This window comes from Antedon mediterranea, chromosome 8 (genome assembly GCF_964355755.1).
Source record: "Antedon mediterranea chromosome 8, ecAntMedi1.1, whole genome shotgun sequence".
Taxonomy (NCBI): Eukaryota; Metazoa; Echinodermata; class Crinoidea; order Comatulida; family Antedonidae; genus Antedon; species Antedon mediterranea.
Window position 1 is genome coordinate 25,401,910 of NC_092677.1, and position 17,888 is coordinate 25,419,797.

The 17,888-nt window shown below is 34.0% G+C and overlaps 2 protein-coding genes across 2 annotated transcripts in view; one reads left to right on the forward strand and one right to left on the reverse strand.

Annotated features, from left to right (window-relative positions):
* LOC140057514 (proprotein convertase subtilisin/kexin type 7-like) overlaps positions 1-10,619 on the reverse strand; it is a 67,746-nt gene extending 57,127 nt beyond the window's left edge. The window contains exons 1-2 of the mRNA XM_072103209.1: positions 10,486-10,619; positions 503-1,167 (exon numbers count right to left, since the gene is read on the reverse strand). Of these exons, the coding sequence (XP_071959310.1) occupies positions 503-1,027 (525 nt within the window). The 5' untranslated portion in view covers positions 1,028-1,167; positions 10,486-10,619. The remainder of the gene's footprint in view (positions 1-502; positions 1,168-10,485) is intronic.
* Positions 10,620-12,513: 1,894 nt separating this feature from the next.
* LOC140056385 (TBC1 domain family member 7-like) lies at positions 12,514-17,796 on the forward strand. Its single transcript, XM_072101746.1, has 7 exons — positions 12,514-12,713; positions 13,141-13,221; positions 13,386-13,570; positions 14,303-14,443; positions 15,379-15,524; positions 15,830-15,959; positions 16,398-17,796. Exons 1-7 carry the CDS (start codon positions 12,608-12,610, stop codon positions 16,476-16,478), a joined length of 870 nt encoding a protein of 289 aa, XP_071957847.1. The 5' UTR covers positions 12,514-12,607; the 3' UTR covers positions 16,479-17,796.
* Positions 17,797-17,888: the final 92 nt, after the last annotated feature.

Below are 17,888 nucleotides of genomic sequence, written 5' to 3' on the forward strand. Positions count from 1 at the left end.
AAATTCGAGCCAAAAGTTTACGTAATTAACGTAAATTAATTTGATTACATTTTGTCTGGGAAATCGTTGCAAGCAAAAGTAAACAAAGATTTCAAACCACGAGTATGCATTATGCATGATGCTAATTAGTGCATTATGCATGATGCTAATTAGGATTGTTTACAACTCATCACGGTTCAGAAGGTGTTCTCACACAGATTGCGAGAAAGTTTTATGATTATAGCATACAGAGTAGCCAAACAAGCGCGTTGCATTATGAGATATGTTCTGATCGAAAACTTTGACTGGAAGTCAAATTTTTTTTTTTAACTAAAAAACGTCTGTATTTCAGTTAAAAATGATTTGACATGCAAAAACATGGAAAATGCAACAAAAAAAGACAAACAAAACATGTATAGTCACTGTATGTATGCGTACTGTAATATGGCATGTGTCCAAATATGGTAGTGATATGACATCATCATGTCCATATGGGCGTAACACATTGTTATAGAAGACTTACCAAATGCCATTGACGTATATATCCCGGATCACGGAACTCTCTTTTAGTTCGCCTTCGTATCGTCTGTTGAATGTACCACATAATTTCTTCGTGTTCATCCAACGCTTTTTCAACATCTGCACGTATAACCTCTGTCTGCTCCGTATCGAGAGAGCGGTTTAATGACTGGTTGTAGTTCTCGTGCACAAACAAATAATGTTCAGAAAGTTCACCCACTTGTCCGTAATTAAGTAGTCCAGTATCTAAGGAAATCAGCTCAGCTTTTTCGTCCATATTAGTTCTATTTTGTTCTTTTCTATGCGTATTTAGTTTGATTTTTACAGCCCATGATAATACTTCTTGTTCTTGTATCTCCTCGAGGTCATCTTCCGCGACCTCTAGCGTGCCCTGCTGTTCAGGGACATAATTTAAGAATACACCTTTGATATAGTTCATCTGAAGCAACCAAACGTACGCCATTATCAGCGCTTGGTTGCGAGAGGGAAGACAATACTGTAGAAAACATGATTGTAATACTTTTGTCATCTTTGCAGATTGCGCAAAAGTTTGACAGCAGCAGGACAGCACCCTCAAAGGGCCGTTTAACCCAGCTGCAGTCAAGGACTTAAAATCCTTGTGGTTTAAAAAATCAGGCTATGATTCACATCAATACAAAGCAGGAATATCTACAAAAATAAAATGTAAAAACAATACATTAATCTGATTAATGAATATTATTATGAATATACAGTAGTACCATTATCTGATAGGGATGTTACAATACAATTTTATATTCGAGTTGTAGCTAACTACATTTAACCTGTTAATTATTTTGCACACCTTTTTTATGTAATCATTATTTTATCTAATTCAGGAGTAGAAAATGTTTAAATGATCCCTAAAAACCCATTAATTGGTTTGGGTTATTTTTAACCCCACAACAGTTTATTTAATCCAAATAATGCCTTTACACCGTGCTTAACTTTCACCTACTGTACTGTACTATACAGTTTGTCAAAAGGAAAAAAGACTTAATTTCTGTCTCCACTATCAAACTTTTTGTGACAAAAAATGTGATGTGCCCAAATATGGTAGTGACATGACATCATCATGTCCATAGTTGGGCATATCAAATGTTTTCGTCACATAAAGTTTGATAGTGTAGACAGAGCTTTATAAGCTGATTCCACTTTTGTACTATAAAACTACTTGTACTGTACAAAACCATATGTTACAAATCTTATATAATCAATGTACATACACTGTACTATCCATTCAACATATGGTACAAAAGGTATTTAAATGTAAAGTATGAACTTTGTAAATCTGGCTTAAAAAGAGATTATTGAAATCTCAATACAGTCCAATACTAACACAATGAGTCCTTGAACTGTGTGATTTAGAATTAGATGCTTTTTCTTGTGGATTTAAAATCATTACTTTGCAAAAGTCAATAATAATGGTTGTCTAAAGGCCCATTCACACTAGGACGATAACGATCGACGATAATAGACAATAATTTGCATTTTTCATACATAAAATAAAAGAAATATAAAACCTCTTCATTCTGGAACTATGGAATAACCATCTATGCTTCCTTTGATGAAAATTATATTTTCACACGTCCAATCAAATGACGTCATGATTAGTAAGAGCAATGATATTGTGACAATACAACGATTTTATTGTTTTTATTTATTATGACGTCATTTGATTGGAATTTTTAAAATATTATTTTTATCAAAGACAGCATAAATGATTATCCTATAGTCCTAGAACGAAACCCTTTCTAATTTCTTTTGTTTTATGTTAAAAAAATGCATGCTTATATATTTATCGTCGATCGTTATCGTCCTAGTGTGAATGGGCCTTAATACTAATAATGCAGATGACCCTCAAAGAGTTTTATAAAAAACAAAAAACCATGAAATATTCTAAAATCAATAAAAGAAACATTCTGCAGCACTTTTTAAGTAGCTCCAACATTACATCTCGTCAGAAGAGGACACACATGAGCTCAAGTGAAAAAAGCGTCTGACGATCCTATTCTATAAAGAAAATATTATGCTTAGTCTACAGCTACAGTATGTAGGATATTTCAGAAGCCAACAAAGGCTTTATAGAAATGTTGAATTGAAGGATGAATAGACATAATCAGTTTCCTTTATGTTCTTTTCATTGTGTTGATCATGGCTGTGACACAATATGACTATTTAAACTACAGAATTGATGCTTATTGTATCATCATATGCACAGCAGTGGTAAAGTGCTGTATTCTGAATAAACGTTATTGTGATGTACTAAGGAAAGCCAGGTATTATGTAAACTGCATACAAATAAACTTGTATTATTCGCAATCAGGATATCAACAATCACAAATACATGTACATACATACAGGGGGAAATATAGCATTCTACTATTTTGACTTTGAAGTTTAGATACACGCAGAGAAAAAAAAATACAAGCCTATTATTTGTGAAAATTACTCATTCTTATAAAAAAAACTATTTGGGAAAAAGTACAGAAAATAAAGCATTAAATACATTCATAGTACTATAGTAATATATCGCTTGACAAACAATGACAACAATTTAAAATAACAATTTCTAAACACAATTTACAAAAAAAAGAAGTGTATGTAAAATTTTAATTACATTTTGTTAAAAAGTACAGGAAATAAAGCATTTACATTCATAGTACTGTAGTAATATATCGCTTGACAACAATTTAAAATAACAATTTCTCAACACAACGGAAGGAATTATGTAAAATTGTAATTAAATTTTTGTTTGTGAATTGCAATAAAGTGTCTTATCTATCTTAAAAAATTATGTAATATAATAAATATGAATTTGAACTAGTAAGTTTCTTATAAACATGTTTACAATGTACTGTAAGAGTGAATCAACAATTGTTTAAAATTGTTTATGCTACTGTAATTGAGTACCTTTGTTATAGAATTAAATAAGATATCAAAGTACCACTTGTTATAAAAATCATCATAAGTGTTATACAGGTAAGTGCTGTTTGACCTTATTTAAGTTTGGTATATCAAATGTACAATATTGCTACAGGCATTAAAGGGACTTACAGTAAAGTAAAGGGACAGTAATTTTTACATGTGTGTACAGTACAAGGTAGATTCCCCTCTTTTTTCCCTATTTCAAAATCCTGGATCCGCCATTGATGTTAAGTAGAAAATCTATTAGTCATTTTTAAATACAGTAACTTCTATTAAGAGGGAACCTTTGGAGGGGTGTCCCCTGAATAGGTGTGTCTTCTGAATAGGGGTGTTCTCTGAATAGGGGTGTTCTCTGAATAGGGGTGTTCTCTGAATAGGGGTGTCCTGTGAATAGGGATGTCCTCTAAATAGGGGTGTCCTCTGAGTAGGGGTATCCTGTGAATTGGGGTGTCCTCTGAATAGGAACATACCCTGAATAGAGGTGTCCCCTTTTTTTAATAGGGGTGGTGTCCTCCTAATAGGGCATCCCCTCAATATAGGGGTGGTGTCCCTTTAATAGGGGTGTCCTTTATTTAATAGGGGTAGTGTCCTCTGAATAGGAGTCTTCCCTGAAATGTCACTTAAAGAGGAGTTCTAATTGTACCTATAACTCTACAGGTCTTTTTTCACGAGCATGTCGGTGATATGCCGATATACTGTAGATATACTATTAACATTGGACCATCGTGCTGGGATAGGATACCTAAAGGGATGAGAATGAGACACTAAGACTAAGAGTACAATACAGTACAGTATGTTATGTATTGATTCATATTTTACTTGACAATACTGAACATGATTTGTCATACAATTGTCATATCATAGAATACTAAACTTTAGTATTCTATGATATGACAATTGTAATTTTTAATCTATTATACAGGAAGCAGGCTCAAGCAAGATCAAGATTATTCATGGATGTATCATTATCTACTGTACACACACTAAATCTATTTTACTTACAGTCAGCACTGCGCACAACTAACGCCCGTATTCTTAAACCGGACTTTAGTCGTAGTTCGAAGTTCGACTTGGAAAAGTCGTAGTTCGAGCTATTACTTCAAATTCGATTCAAAAACGAAGTAGTCGAAGTTTGCAGTTCGACTTAATGAAGTCGAGCTTTTAGTCGAGTTGCACACGTCTGGGTAACAAAGGCTATACATTGGCCAATGACAAGAGAGTATTGAGGAGCAGACGAAATTTTGCGCATTGATATCACTTTCCATTTCTTACAACACTTTTTACGCATCAGGACTATATACATGAAAAATAATTTTAATCGTTAATTATTAGAACAATATCAGTATTAATTTAACAGTGAAGTATATTTGATTAACAACAAATAAAATTTTAAAAATATATTTAGGAACCATGGCGGTAAGGTAACTTTTATATTTTCTAGGCCCCCAACAAAGTATGATCGCCACGAACCACGCACTTCATAGCGTGACAAGAAAGCGCTAGGCCCCCTAAACATTCCATCGCGTGGTGAATTGCCGCATCTCCCATTGTCGCTATGGCGTGACGTAGCTCAAGTCGGACTTGGCGAAGAAAATAATGTAATTTGTATACAGTTGTAAATAAAGATGATTTTCATTATTATAATTTATACCAATGTATATTTAATTAAGCTAATATAAATATAGATATTTCATTCTTCAATATCTGGCCAATATAACAACTCAATGACTGTTACATTTTTTATAAACATCGTTTAAAAACCATTTAGTCGACCATTTAGTCTGCCCCCTCCAGGACTAAAAAAATCGATCAAAATCCATCTCGATTTAGTCGAGGTTGGCCTGATTTAGTCGGTGATTTAGTTGAAGTTCGGTTTATGAATTAAAATGACGTCATTTTTTTAGTTTTAGCTCGAACTACGACTAAAGTCCGGTTTAAGAATACGGGCGTAAGACTGAGAGAGTCAACTTTTTCTAAAAATGTAATGAATTCTATTTAAGTCATACTACTGTACGTTCCCGCAAAAATTTAAATTGTTATCTGGTGCCTTTGATACAGTTCCAGTGTTCAGATGACTAGATTAGAGGATGTTCGGGTTTTCTGGTGACAGCTGCAGTGGGGTACCCCTTTTTATCATTTATTATCCATTATTTCTAGAAAATGTAACTGTATTTTGTTTTTATTTGAGAAATAAAAAATTATTGATTGATTGATTGGTGATCCGAGTGCTTAATAAAGTTTTGTAAACACAGCCAAAGCGTTTTCCGCGCCGCTCCTTTAGGTAGTTATGTATACAAGAGAACGGAAGCATTAGGAAACAGTTACCAGTCGGTAGCTTATAGTTTACAGTACTGAGGCTGGGTATTTGGAAACTCGGACTGGGCATTTGCACACCCTAAAGCACGTCTGGGAAAAGAGAGTCTATGAAAACATTAGGGGCTGATAAATATTGAGATGCATGTAGACAGTTGTTATTGTCAGATGAGCGGCGATTTTTGTAAGAAAATGTCTTGTTTATTATCTATAAAATGTACAAAGTGTGTATACAAATTTAAGACCGTATTAAACTTATTAAATGTTTTGAATATAAATGTAAACAGGCCAGGGGCCTCTGTACATAAAGAAATATATACCCTACTGTAGGCCATGTGTCATGGGAAAACCTTAACCTCTCTAAACCCAGAAGAACTGTTTACACACCATTCACTCATTATTAGGTCAAGCAACACAAATGCTATACTGCACTGTACGTAACTGATAATTTCAATGGAATACCTGTACTGTACAAAGGAAACGATATGGATTAATTAAAACACAATTAGTTCCTGGCTACTACAGTTAATACAAAGTCACAATTCTGAATTATTGTGCGTCAGCTAAAACAAATATGCAACCAACCCAACTCACCATCTATGACGATGTTCAATAATCAATAAGACATACAGAACTATAAAAACTAAGATAAGATTAGTGTATAAAGCTCTATCTACACTATCAAACTTTATGTAACAAAATGTGATGTGTGCTCATGTACATGATAATGTCATATCAATCACTAACATATTTGGGCATATCACTAACATATTTGGGCATATCACTAACATATTTGGGCATATCACTAACATTGGGCATATCACTACCATATTTGGGCATATCACTAACATATTTGGGCATATCACTACCATATTTGGGTACAGTACAGTACATTATTATGTATTAAATAATAGGATGATGAAATAAACCATCTCTGTCAAATATACTGTACTCAATCTAGATCATAACTATTCATGAATATCTGACCAGGAACGAACCAAACAAAATGGATGTTTTCCGCAAAAAAATAAACCAAAATTTGAATAGGGGTCGAGAGTACAGTAAACAAACACTGCTGTTCTATGAATATTTCTTTTCAAACTAAAGAATAGCTGTGGGAGGTATGGTATTACAGTATAATCAATTCACTTTTATTTCAGAACAAAGTCCATATCATAACACATAACAATATTCTAAGTTTGTTGTGATTTTGGGGGGAAAGGGCACCTTCCTACCAGCCTACTGTACATTATTTAAAAATATAGCTCTGTCTACACTATTAAAACATTATGATGTGCATTGAACATGATGATGTCATATCACTAACATATTTGGGCATATCACTACCATATTTTTTTTTTGTCAAACTAGTTTGATAGTGTAGACAGAGCTTTAGATCAGACACTTAATCATGTGACACTACCATATTTGGGCACATCACACAAACTAGTTTGATAGTTTTAGAGTGTAAAACCATCCTGGCCACAGGCTTGATAACAGTAATGTAAATGGTAAATAAGCTTACATCTCTATCCAGCATCTCTTCTAACATGAAACATCTAACAGGAAATGCCTTTTACAGTATATAAACAACAATTTTGTGGCAACTTTAGGCTATATCATCCTGCCCAGTATTCAGAGGATCGCACCAGCAGATAGAATTAAATCCAACAGATGTATTGTATAAAAACAGCTAGATTAAAAATATGAGAAAACAGTATGTCGAATCTGAGGAAATGTGTATTTGGCATTAGCCCTGAGAGACAAGAGAAATAGAGGCAGGCCAAGCTGCTTATTGGATAAGGTTTGTCCTTAATGTTTTCCAATTAGGGTCAAATGTCTGTAGAGTATAGAGGTCAACTTGGGGTCACTGATTTGAGAATTGAGAACATAAGATTAGAAGCATAGCAATTAATACATTTACAAGTATAATATGGTATACAGGCTAAAGAAATATAGTCATGAAATAAAAATTAAATATCTTACTTTATAAATTGAAGATGATAATAATATTATATTTCCAACAGAAATTCTTCCACACAATATGTAATCACTTTCTCATCCAGTCTTCTAAAAATTTATTATGAATGCTCAACTTACAAAATGACTGTACTAGTACAGAACAATGGTCACTTTCTGCTATGGTACGCAATTGCAGTCAAAAGCTTATTGGCGAATCACAACAATACATACAGACAATACAATTCTCGTTTGATAATACAGCTGGTTAAAGATTGACATGTGACCAAATCACAATAAACAAACCGAAAAGACAATTAGAGCTAACACGTGCCTACACTTTCAGATTTCAATAATTGTTAAACAATATCCATTAAATGGGCGATAAGGTGTTCAAGTCAAGACAATAGAATAGGTCTTTTTAATAGAATAGACACTCCTCTTCTGTGTGTGCTACAACATCTGATCTTTTGTATAAGGTGTTTAATAATCAATTTAAAGAATTACATTGTCAGTGTTAACGGCTGCTAGTAATTAACGACTTCCCACATCTCAACATTTCACCAGTACAATATATTGACAATTGTGTAACAAAGTACAAAGAAATTTTGAAATGTATTAAACAAAGAAAATTATTTATTAGAATTCAAGAGAACAACAACATATGGTCAGGATTACAACAAGTTGGTATAGTAGGTTTGTTCTCGCAACAGCTCTCACTAGCCCAACATTAATACACCAAGTCCACATGCCCGTTGCTTGCTTGCCCAAAATAAATACAAACTACCTGCTGTGGACTAATTAAATGGTTATTTTTCACTAGATAAATCACAATAAACTGTACGGTATGTTAGCAAAGATAGACGACAGAATATAAAAAAAACTGTTTGTTCCATTTGTAAATTTAAAACATTTGCTAAACAGTGATTTAGAAATATTGGCATTTATTGGTGGTATTATCTTCCATACAACACATTAAGGATCAAAATGACCTTAAATTATTTTAAAACATATTTATTTAAACAATTATGAATTATCTTAGAACTAAAAGTGCCTCCAACACACATAAATAGGAAGGTGCTATGTACAGTAATAATTAATATTAGTATTTAACATACCATTATCTGACGGGCGTGTGATATTTTAATTTGTATTAATGTTCTTCTTTTCAAAATGTATTCCTCCCTTCGGAGAGAGGGTAATGTTGGTTTATCCATGTAAGCTAGGCACGAAAGAGACTTAAGTAAGTTACAGTACTTAGCTCATGTGCCCATACTATGATCTCACAGTGTCACACCAATTTTAACTAGCCAACTACGAGAAGAATAGTGACGCATTTTAATAATAAAAAAAATATTATTAAAAATTAGTCTTTGCATCACAATAGGCAAGGCCATAGCGAAAGGTTAAAAGAAGTATGAGGCAAAGATGCTTTAAATATAATTATTAATATTTATGGCAATCTGTGCTGGGGAATTGAGGTGGGTGGAAATTTTCAGAGAAGGCGAGTGCTTCGTCTGCCTCATGCCGACTACGGCCCTGATAAATACAATCAAAGTGTAATTTACTGGATACTACTATACAGTCTGTGACTTGCTATATCAATTGTTCTAACAGCTTTAGAAAATTTAATATTTTAAAACGCAAATTGTTTGATGTTTTATTAAAATGATTTAGTTTTTCCTGCACTTAAAATTGAATGTAATATTTATTGATTTTCAGAATATCCTACTGTTTCTTAATAAACTTTTTTTGCATCTGTTTTTTTTAAAATAAATTTGTCTTTTCTTTGCAGTCTCAAATGCTAATTAAAAATTGAAAAGGTTGAATTATTAATAGGTATATCAAATAGAATGCATTTCAATTAAAATCAATTAAAATGGTTGAAATAACCTTTACATTTTATTCCCAAGGGTAAAGGTCGGTGTGAAAATACTTTACAATATACCTTTTTTTAAAAACTTAATTATTTTAATTAAAAAAACATTTTTTTTTCATAATTAGTAACTACTGCATTGATCAATAGTTGAATCCTGTGTTGACTTATTGGAAATTCTTGGCTTACTATTCTGAATTTGAATAATTGTCAGATCACATTTGGAGTGTTGTTAGTGTTAATCAAATAATCAAACAAGATAATACTGTAGGTGCTTGAATTTATATTATTGTGCAATTTCAGCCAACCTAGCTAACAGAAATAATGAGATTTTAAAATGAAGATGAGAGACATAGATACAATGTGGTAAAATGTTTAAAATACAGTTATCTGATTAGCCAGAAGAAGAAAGTCATCACTGTCTTTTGTATTTACTATTTGTATAATAATATATATATTCAAAATTCAGACAATTTTATTTTTACACAAAAAAAGAGTTGATCTAGGCTAGGCGCCTAGCTAGGCCTATTTATTTACCTGCTCAACAGGACAAAAACTAATTGTTTGCATACTTTTTGGAGAGACTATGCGTGCATATAGAGTACTACTACGGCATATTCATAACCATAAACATACAGCGACCCTTTCTTTACCTCGGTGGTCTAGCCACTCACTGGCCTGCAGAATCCTACGTTAGTTAGCTAGGCTAGATAGGCAGCCCGCATATACACAAAGGCTAGCTAGGCCTACTTACTAGAAAAGTTAGGCTTGCGTACTGTAACTTGCAGGCACATAAAATAACACAATAGCCTATAGGCTAGCTAGCCTAGGCCTCTAGTAGGCTAGGCTCCTAGGCTAGTAGTAACCTCAGTAAAATATTTTAAAAGACCTACCATAAAGTGCAGAGATTCACCTTAATAATCGACATGTTCGTGAAAAGTTATCCATGATTTATTTTTAGTTTTCCCGTTCTAAATATTACACCTATTTCGCACTCTCTAAATTCAAGCTCAGAAAACTCCTTGTTTTGCTTTTCAGAAACCGGAAGTAACATAAATAGGGTTCACACGAGGCTGTCGTTCGATCGTTGTCAGACTACATAGAGGGCGGTACACATCTTTAAAGAAATCTTTTTTATGAAATATAGATGTTAAACATTTCCTGTTTATTTGTAATAAGTTACATTGTATTAGAATGGAAGAATTACAAACACTTCAACATAAACTTATTGCAATAAATTGTGTAGATACTTGGGTAAATTTTATTTCTGGTGACCTATCTATTAAGGTTCAATATGTCCTAGGAAGCACGTTATTCCATAAAAATAACTCTCACGACATTTATGCTGTATTTGACAGTTATTGTAAAATGTACACAAGCCGTGCTTGGAAATTAAGAAATGCAATTGTATTACAAATTTGAACTGTTTTATTTTTTTTTTAAAAGTGTTTTCTTTTCCATTGCTGTTGCAAAATTAGTAGTTGTATATTAGTGTAGTTTTAGTTTTTAAATAAGTTTTGTAATAGCGTCGAGTCAAATTTTATGTCTATCTCAAATATGTTTTATTTTCGTTTCAGTTTTTATTTTTCATTGTTTTTGTATTGAATTTTGTAATTGGTATGGACGCACCATCTACGCATGTGTGCCACTGTTAAAAAAGTGTTGTTCCAAATAAATATTATTATTATTATTATATATTATTTGGGAACGGATCCCAAAATTATTTTTATTAAAATAAAATCAAAAACATCATGAGAGCCTATTCTTTTAAACAATTCATTTATGCAAAAATGTAAGATTTATTTAATATATTACAAAACTTTTTTGAAATTATTTATTGCAATAATGCATTGCATATGTATTTAAACAAAATAGAGAATGATGCACTAGCCAGGCTAGTCATCGGCATCTTTACACGTTTCTATTTATTTGTTCCTAATTTTCTACATAACTCAGGTGGTGTTCTTAAAATTGAGGGTGCCAAACATAAATTTACGAGATAGAGAAAGAAGGCAGGTAGCCACAGAAGAAAAAAATATTATGGTGTGCTCCCTTGCCTCTAGCACGGAAAGGCTCTCTCGCAGCCTTAGGGTACCATAACATCAGATGCTTTGATGATCGCCTTATGATGTGTTGTGTGGTGGAAAGGAGAGTGAACCCCAAACACAGAAGCTCGCATAGCTTTCAATCTATTCCACCGACTTTCATGGATCGATTCGATCCCATGAATTCGTGTTTCTTCTGTTATCAACACGACGCTGCCGACTGAGCTATCCGGTCATCTTCTTTATAGCAAGGTTAAAACTAGATTCGTTTACTCAAAATTACGTTCATGAATATGCACATTTATGAAGTAACGATAAAGAATGACGTAATATGAAGCGCGTATAAGAATATATTATGTTGTCATCACGCTTCACTCGGGCACATTGTGGTGGCATAACGAGTAGAGCTCCAGTTACTATTGCTCTATTAGCTGGAGTTCGAACTCTACGTTTTTGGTTTTTTTAATAAATATAAAGTGTTTTTTGGGTTTTTTTTGGAAAGACATACATTTAGAGAGTCAAGTTCAATTTTGGATATATGCAGGGGTTGGTCCTGGTGACTTCCAATTTCGCAACTATATTTTTCAAAATTCTAATAGATCCACCCAACCAAGGTGGGCTGGTCCTGTATACTTAGGCCTATAATTTCCTTTCATATATATAAATGTATACGTGCAATTAGTTTCTTTTAACTAAAATCACCTTTCTGTCAATTTCAAAATGTCGATAATAGACCCTACATTTTGTACGTTATGATAATAATTATTTAGGTACACACGTGTGTTACGTAACTTCTCGCATTCCTTACACATGAGGGCGCTCGAATCAAAACAACAACAAAATTAGCAAGGCTATAATACACACACCAGACGAACTCATCCTGTCACGGTACGAGAGCATCACGAGTGAGCGAAATGTTTCAAGCATGGAGGGCCTAGCGACGTAGACTTGGCAAAACATTTCTGAGCAAATGACAGATGATAGGAATTTCCGGTCACATTATTATGAAAAGGTTGGATTTCGTGGAGTTGAGGAAAAGAAATCATTGCAAATTCTCCTTAAAGATGATCCTCTTGGTAGGTTTTTTGTGTGGTGTTAAAAAAAGGAGAAGACCATCCTAGATTCCTAGTAAGACTGAGCCTACTTACTAGCTACTAGGCTCTCTAGCTAGTCTAGCATGCAGCAGACCTGCACGAAGTCTATGCAGAGAGATGGAGGCCTCTCTGTTACGGTAACAGAGAGGCTCCCAGGAATTATTTGTGAAATACTTAATGTTAAAATTAATATCTTTTCTCTAAATTGTCTACGTATGTGATCGGCCTCTCCTCCTCCTGTGTCTAGTAGATATCGTAGATCAACCTCGTAGAGCCTATCCTAAACTAACTAAATAGTAATAGTAATACATTACTGGTCTGAGTTTGTCAGGTCTGGTGGCCAGGACCAGGAATTATTTGTGAAATACTAAATGTTAAAATTAATATCTTTTCTCTAATAAATTGTTAGATGACCAAAAGCTGGCAGTGTTCTGTCAGCGGTTCCCAGTTCCAGTGATGTATCGTCAACTGGTGTGGAAGGTGTTGCTTGGTAAGAACAAAGTATATTTATTTGTGTAACTTTTTGTTACTGAATAAGATAGCCTTACCCTAATCCTTCTATTCTAAATAAGGAAACAAGAATAAACAGCTTTCGTCTTACTACTGCCTGTTGTGATAAGAACATTCATTCCCATTTTTATTTTTTTCATATAGATATTCTCCCAGTTCATCAATCAGTACATCAGTTTGTATGGCAACAGAGGTCAGAACAATGCAATGACCTGCAAAGGTCACTAAAGGTCATGAATATTATCAATGACAAAACTCCACAGGATGACGTTATTTTTAAGATGTATCTTTTACAAGAAGGATTGTTACCACTTGAGGAGAGCTGTCTGGTAATGCACTTGTCAATTGTATGACCCACTATACGACCCCCGGGAGAGGTGCGTCATGGGTGCGTCATTTACAAATAATTCCTGACGCAGGGGTGCGTCAAAAAACCTAGATGGTATACGTCACATCAATGAACAAGGTGTGTCAATGTCCGTCACTTTACCACCCACCATATCATAAACAACATGGTCACAGTGCGTCAAAATGGGTGCGTCATGGTCACCTAAAGGTAAGTCACCGTTTTGACGCACGGGTGCATCATGGTATTCAAAAGTATGACGCACATCGGACAAATGACGCACCTCTCCCGGGGGTCGTATAGTGGGTCATACAATTGACAAGTGCATAAGATCATCACTTCATCTTTGCGGAAATACCGTATGTACTGTGGTTTAATCCCACCCACCTAGAACAAAAATTGGCCTGACTTTGGGAGGTGGGACTGTACCCGGAGAAACCCTGGTTCAAGAAAAAAATGATTGGTAACATTTCTTGTAAAAATGCATCTAGAAATGGATATGCCTGTTTGTGAAATCAGACATAAAGTAGGGGGTGGGATTATACACAAGGTGGGATTATATACAAGGAGGAATTATACACAAGGTGGGATTATACACGAGGATATACAGTAATGTATCATTTAATTTATTCAAATTTTATCTGAATTCTTTTGGGATAAAATGGTGTAAAATGATATATATACTACAAGTCCTAATTGTCACATTTAATTTCAGAATGACATTGAAGACGCGGCCGTTTACATTGATTTAGCAAATGCGGCCTGCGAAATGACGGAGGACTTGCATGAAGCCTATTGGTTGACCTTTAGAATATATCAACTACGTGAAAAGCATTCCGAATTGTTGGATACAATGGTAAAAGATGGTTAAGATATTCATACTAGCTTTATTTCGTGCCTGGCTTACCTGGATAAACCAACACTAGCCTCTCTCTTTGTTCAGTTAAAATTTTGAGTCTTACTAGCTTATATAGTCTATTTCATGCCTAGCTTACCTGGATAAACTAACACTAGCCTCTCTCTTTGTTCAGTTAAAATTTTGAGTCTTATTAGCTTATATAGTCTATTTCATGGCTAGCTTACCTGGATAAACCAACACTAGCCTCTCTCTTTGTTCAGTTAAAATTTTGAGTCTTACTAGCTTTTATAGTCTATTTCATGGCTAGCTTACCTGGATAAACCAACATTAGCTTCTCTCTCCGAAGAGAGGAATACATTTCAAAAAGAAGAACATTAAAATACATTAAAGTAGAGGGTACTCCGAGAGTACAAACCTCCACCTACTGTAAAATTCCCCTTTATAAAATGTCCCCGGAAAATATATATATATTTTTTTAATTCTTTTTTATTAGTCTAAGTTTAAATAGGCTAACTGCACACTACATTGTTGGATAAAAACTGTGGTCTCTAGGCAGTAAAATAGATTTTTTGTTTAGTTGCGACCTTGACCTATGACCTTTTCCCCTCAAAGTCGAACTCGTCCAAGCTTTTGGGGCATAGATCATTGTGGCCCAATTTGGCCATATTAGGATGAAAACTGTGGCCTCCAGGCTGTTCACAAACAGACAGACAGACACACAATCAAACATACAGGGGTGAAAATATAACCTCCTTGGCGGAGGTAAATATCACAAACAAGAAAGTGTGATATGGTAGTGATACAACATCATCATGTTCTTATATGGGCACATCACATTTTTGTTGTCACATAAAGTTTGATAGTGTAGAAAGTCTTGATAAGTAGATAAGAACAGGTGAACACTTCATTTAAATATATTTAAATTTTTCTAGCCATCTTCATTTCTCTGCTATCTATCAAAGGAGGACCCTGCTTTAATTGAACACCTTACGATTCTAAGATGTTGCAAGAGTCTGCCGTATGAAAAGTGGTTCCAGTCAATGTTTGCATCAGTTTTCCCAGTCAGTACAGTTGAAAGGTAATGTGTAGTCTATTTTGTGCCTAGCTTACATGGATAAACTGACAATAGACTATTCCCCTGCAAGAGTGACATATAACTCAAAATTTAAAAATGTTACCCCTCTCCACACAATGGTATAGTTCACAAAGTACACCCTAATCAATAATGTATTTTCAACACATAGCAAGTGGTAATATCTTGCCTATTAAAAGCCTATAACTAAAGTCATACTTTCTAAACCTTTAAATAGGGATAGCTAGTTTATAAGCGGGTTGTAGGAATCAATAATTAACTATTTACCCTAAAAAAACACTTTTTTCTAGGATATGGGACAGGTTTATCGGTGGGTCACATAAATTCCTCGTCTTTGTTGCTGTAGCTGTTTTTCTGACGTATAAAATGCAACTAAGAAGTAAAAAGAGTCGAGAAGATCTGCTGAATTTTCTAGCAAATGTATGTTTTCTTATATTATATTTGTTTAGTCTCTCACTCTTGTATTAGATAATACAATTCTGAATCATAATATTTCCATAACAATTAAAACAAATAAAATTGATAAAACCCTAGGAATCTTTTAAATATCCTCTATGTATAGTACCTTTGTCCTTAAAAACTTTAGACTGTCTATTTCGTGCCTAGCTTACCTGGATAAACCGACAAATGCCATATTCCCCTCGAAAAGCAAGATTTACTCAAAAAGTAGAAAATTCATTGAACACCCCTCTCTGTAAATGGTACAGTCCACAAACCATTATTTTTAAGGCATGAAATAGAAAACATGTCTGACAAAGAGCTTGTAATACACAGTGGATTTGCTGTGTGCAAAGAAAGCACTTGTAGACTACCAACACCATTTCTGGTTTCTGAATCATGTTCTTTGATCTCTGTCAGGTTCCATCTGAGAACTGTGAAGTAATGCTTGTGAAAGCATCAGAACTCTGGGAGAAATATGGTACTACGAAAGCAGACTGATGGAGCAGCCACAGAAATATTCACAGGGTCGTCAAGCAGCTCAACACACTATAAATGTACTCCTTATGATCGGGATTGTCTGCTAATGTTCTCTAAGACGGCCAAAATATGCTATAATAATGTATAGTAGCAATACTGCTTCTTGTTGATATAAAGTTTGCGGTACACCACGTGTATTAGTTCTGAAAAGAACTGTTGAGTTTCTCGACGTTTTGATCAATATACTTTGATCGTCAACATTTGATTTCGCCATGCAAACCTTCAAACAATATAATACTGCTTCAATACCATAGTCTGTATTTTGGAAACAAAATGGATCGATAGAAGAGGTAGAGCTACGGTTTGGATATAGCAGAATGTTTGTAAAGCTCTGTCTTCACTATCAAACTTTATTTGACAAAAAAATGTGATGTGCCCATATATAAACACAATGATGTCATATCACTACTGTATTTAGGCACATCATGCTTTGATAGTGTGGACAGAGCTCAAGAGAGTCTTTTCAAAACGTCACCTCATATTCCTTTACAAACCTTGGACTCTATTTGATATCAAAGATACTTATAATATTATAGATACACATCATATTCATTAATTTTATTCAATTAATCTTTCCTTGTTAATTAAATATTTATTTTAACTGGTTGGTTGTTTGAGACTGGTTTCCATAGAAACATGAATGAAACATAGATTAACGTATTAAATTAATTGTGATTACACAACTGGTAATTGAATTAATTTAATTAAAGTCTATATATGGTACAGGTTCTTGTCAGATCACCGAAGTTAAGCAATATTTGGCCTGGTTAGAGCTTGGATGGGAGACTATCTGGGAATACCGGGTGCTGTATATGGAGCTAGGGTCCTGTTAGGCAATTGAAATCAGCACTGTTGACTCTTATGGCAGCCCCTGCATCTAGTATCTGCCTCAGACGTATTGGGTTATTCCTCTCCTCTGGTTAAGGTGGGCACTGGACGAGAGAAGCCCTTGACCAACCAAATGTGCTTTAAACAATCCTGGCTTAGTCATCATTCAGATGAATGTAAGACTAATTGACATTGTCGTTTACGACAGAAGTCGGCCATAAAAATATATAATTTGAAAAGAGTTTGTGAAAGAATATTATACAAATTCAGTAATAAAATGAACTGGGTGTACAGTATAAATATTGTTATATTGACTGAAAAATAAATAAATAAATAAATAGTGCATATACAATATAGTCAATTTACATAATAAAAGAGTCCTATGCACCGAATATTGATAATTATTACATAATTTAAAATGTACGTAGATTATCTCATCGACTCATCATATATTAATGCAAAGTAATAATGAAAGAATTAAAGGGACTGTATATAGCTACGTAATGTAGTCACTTTAAAGGTGCAGTCTACTTAAAGGTGCAT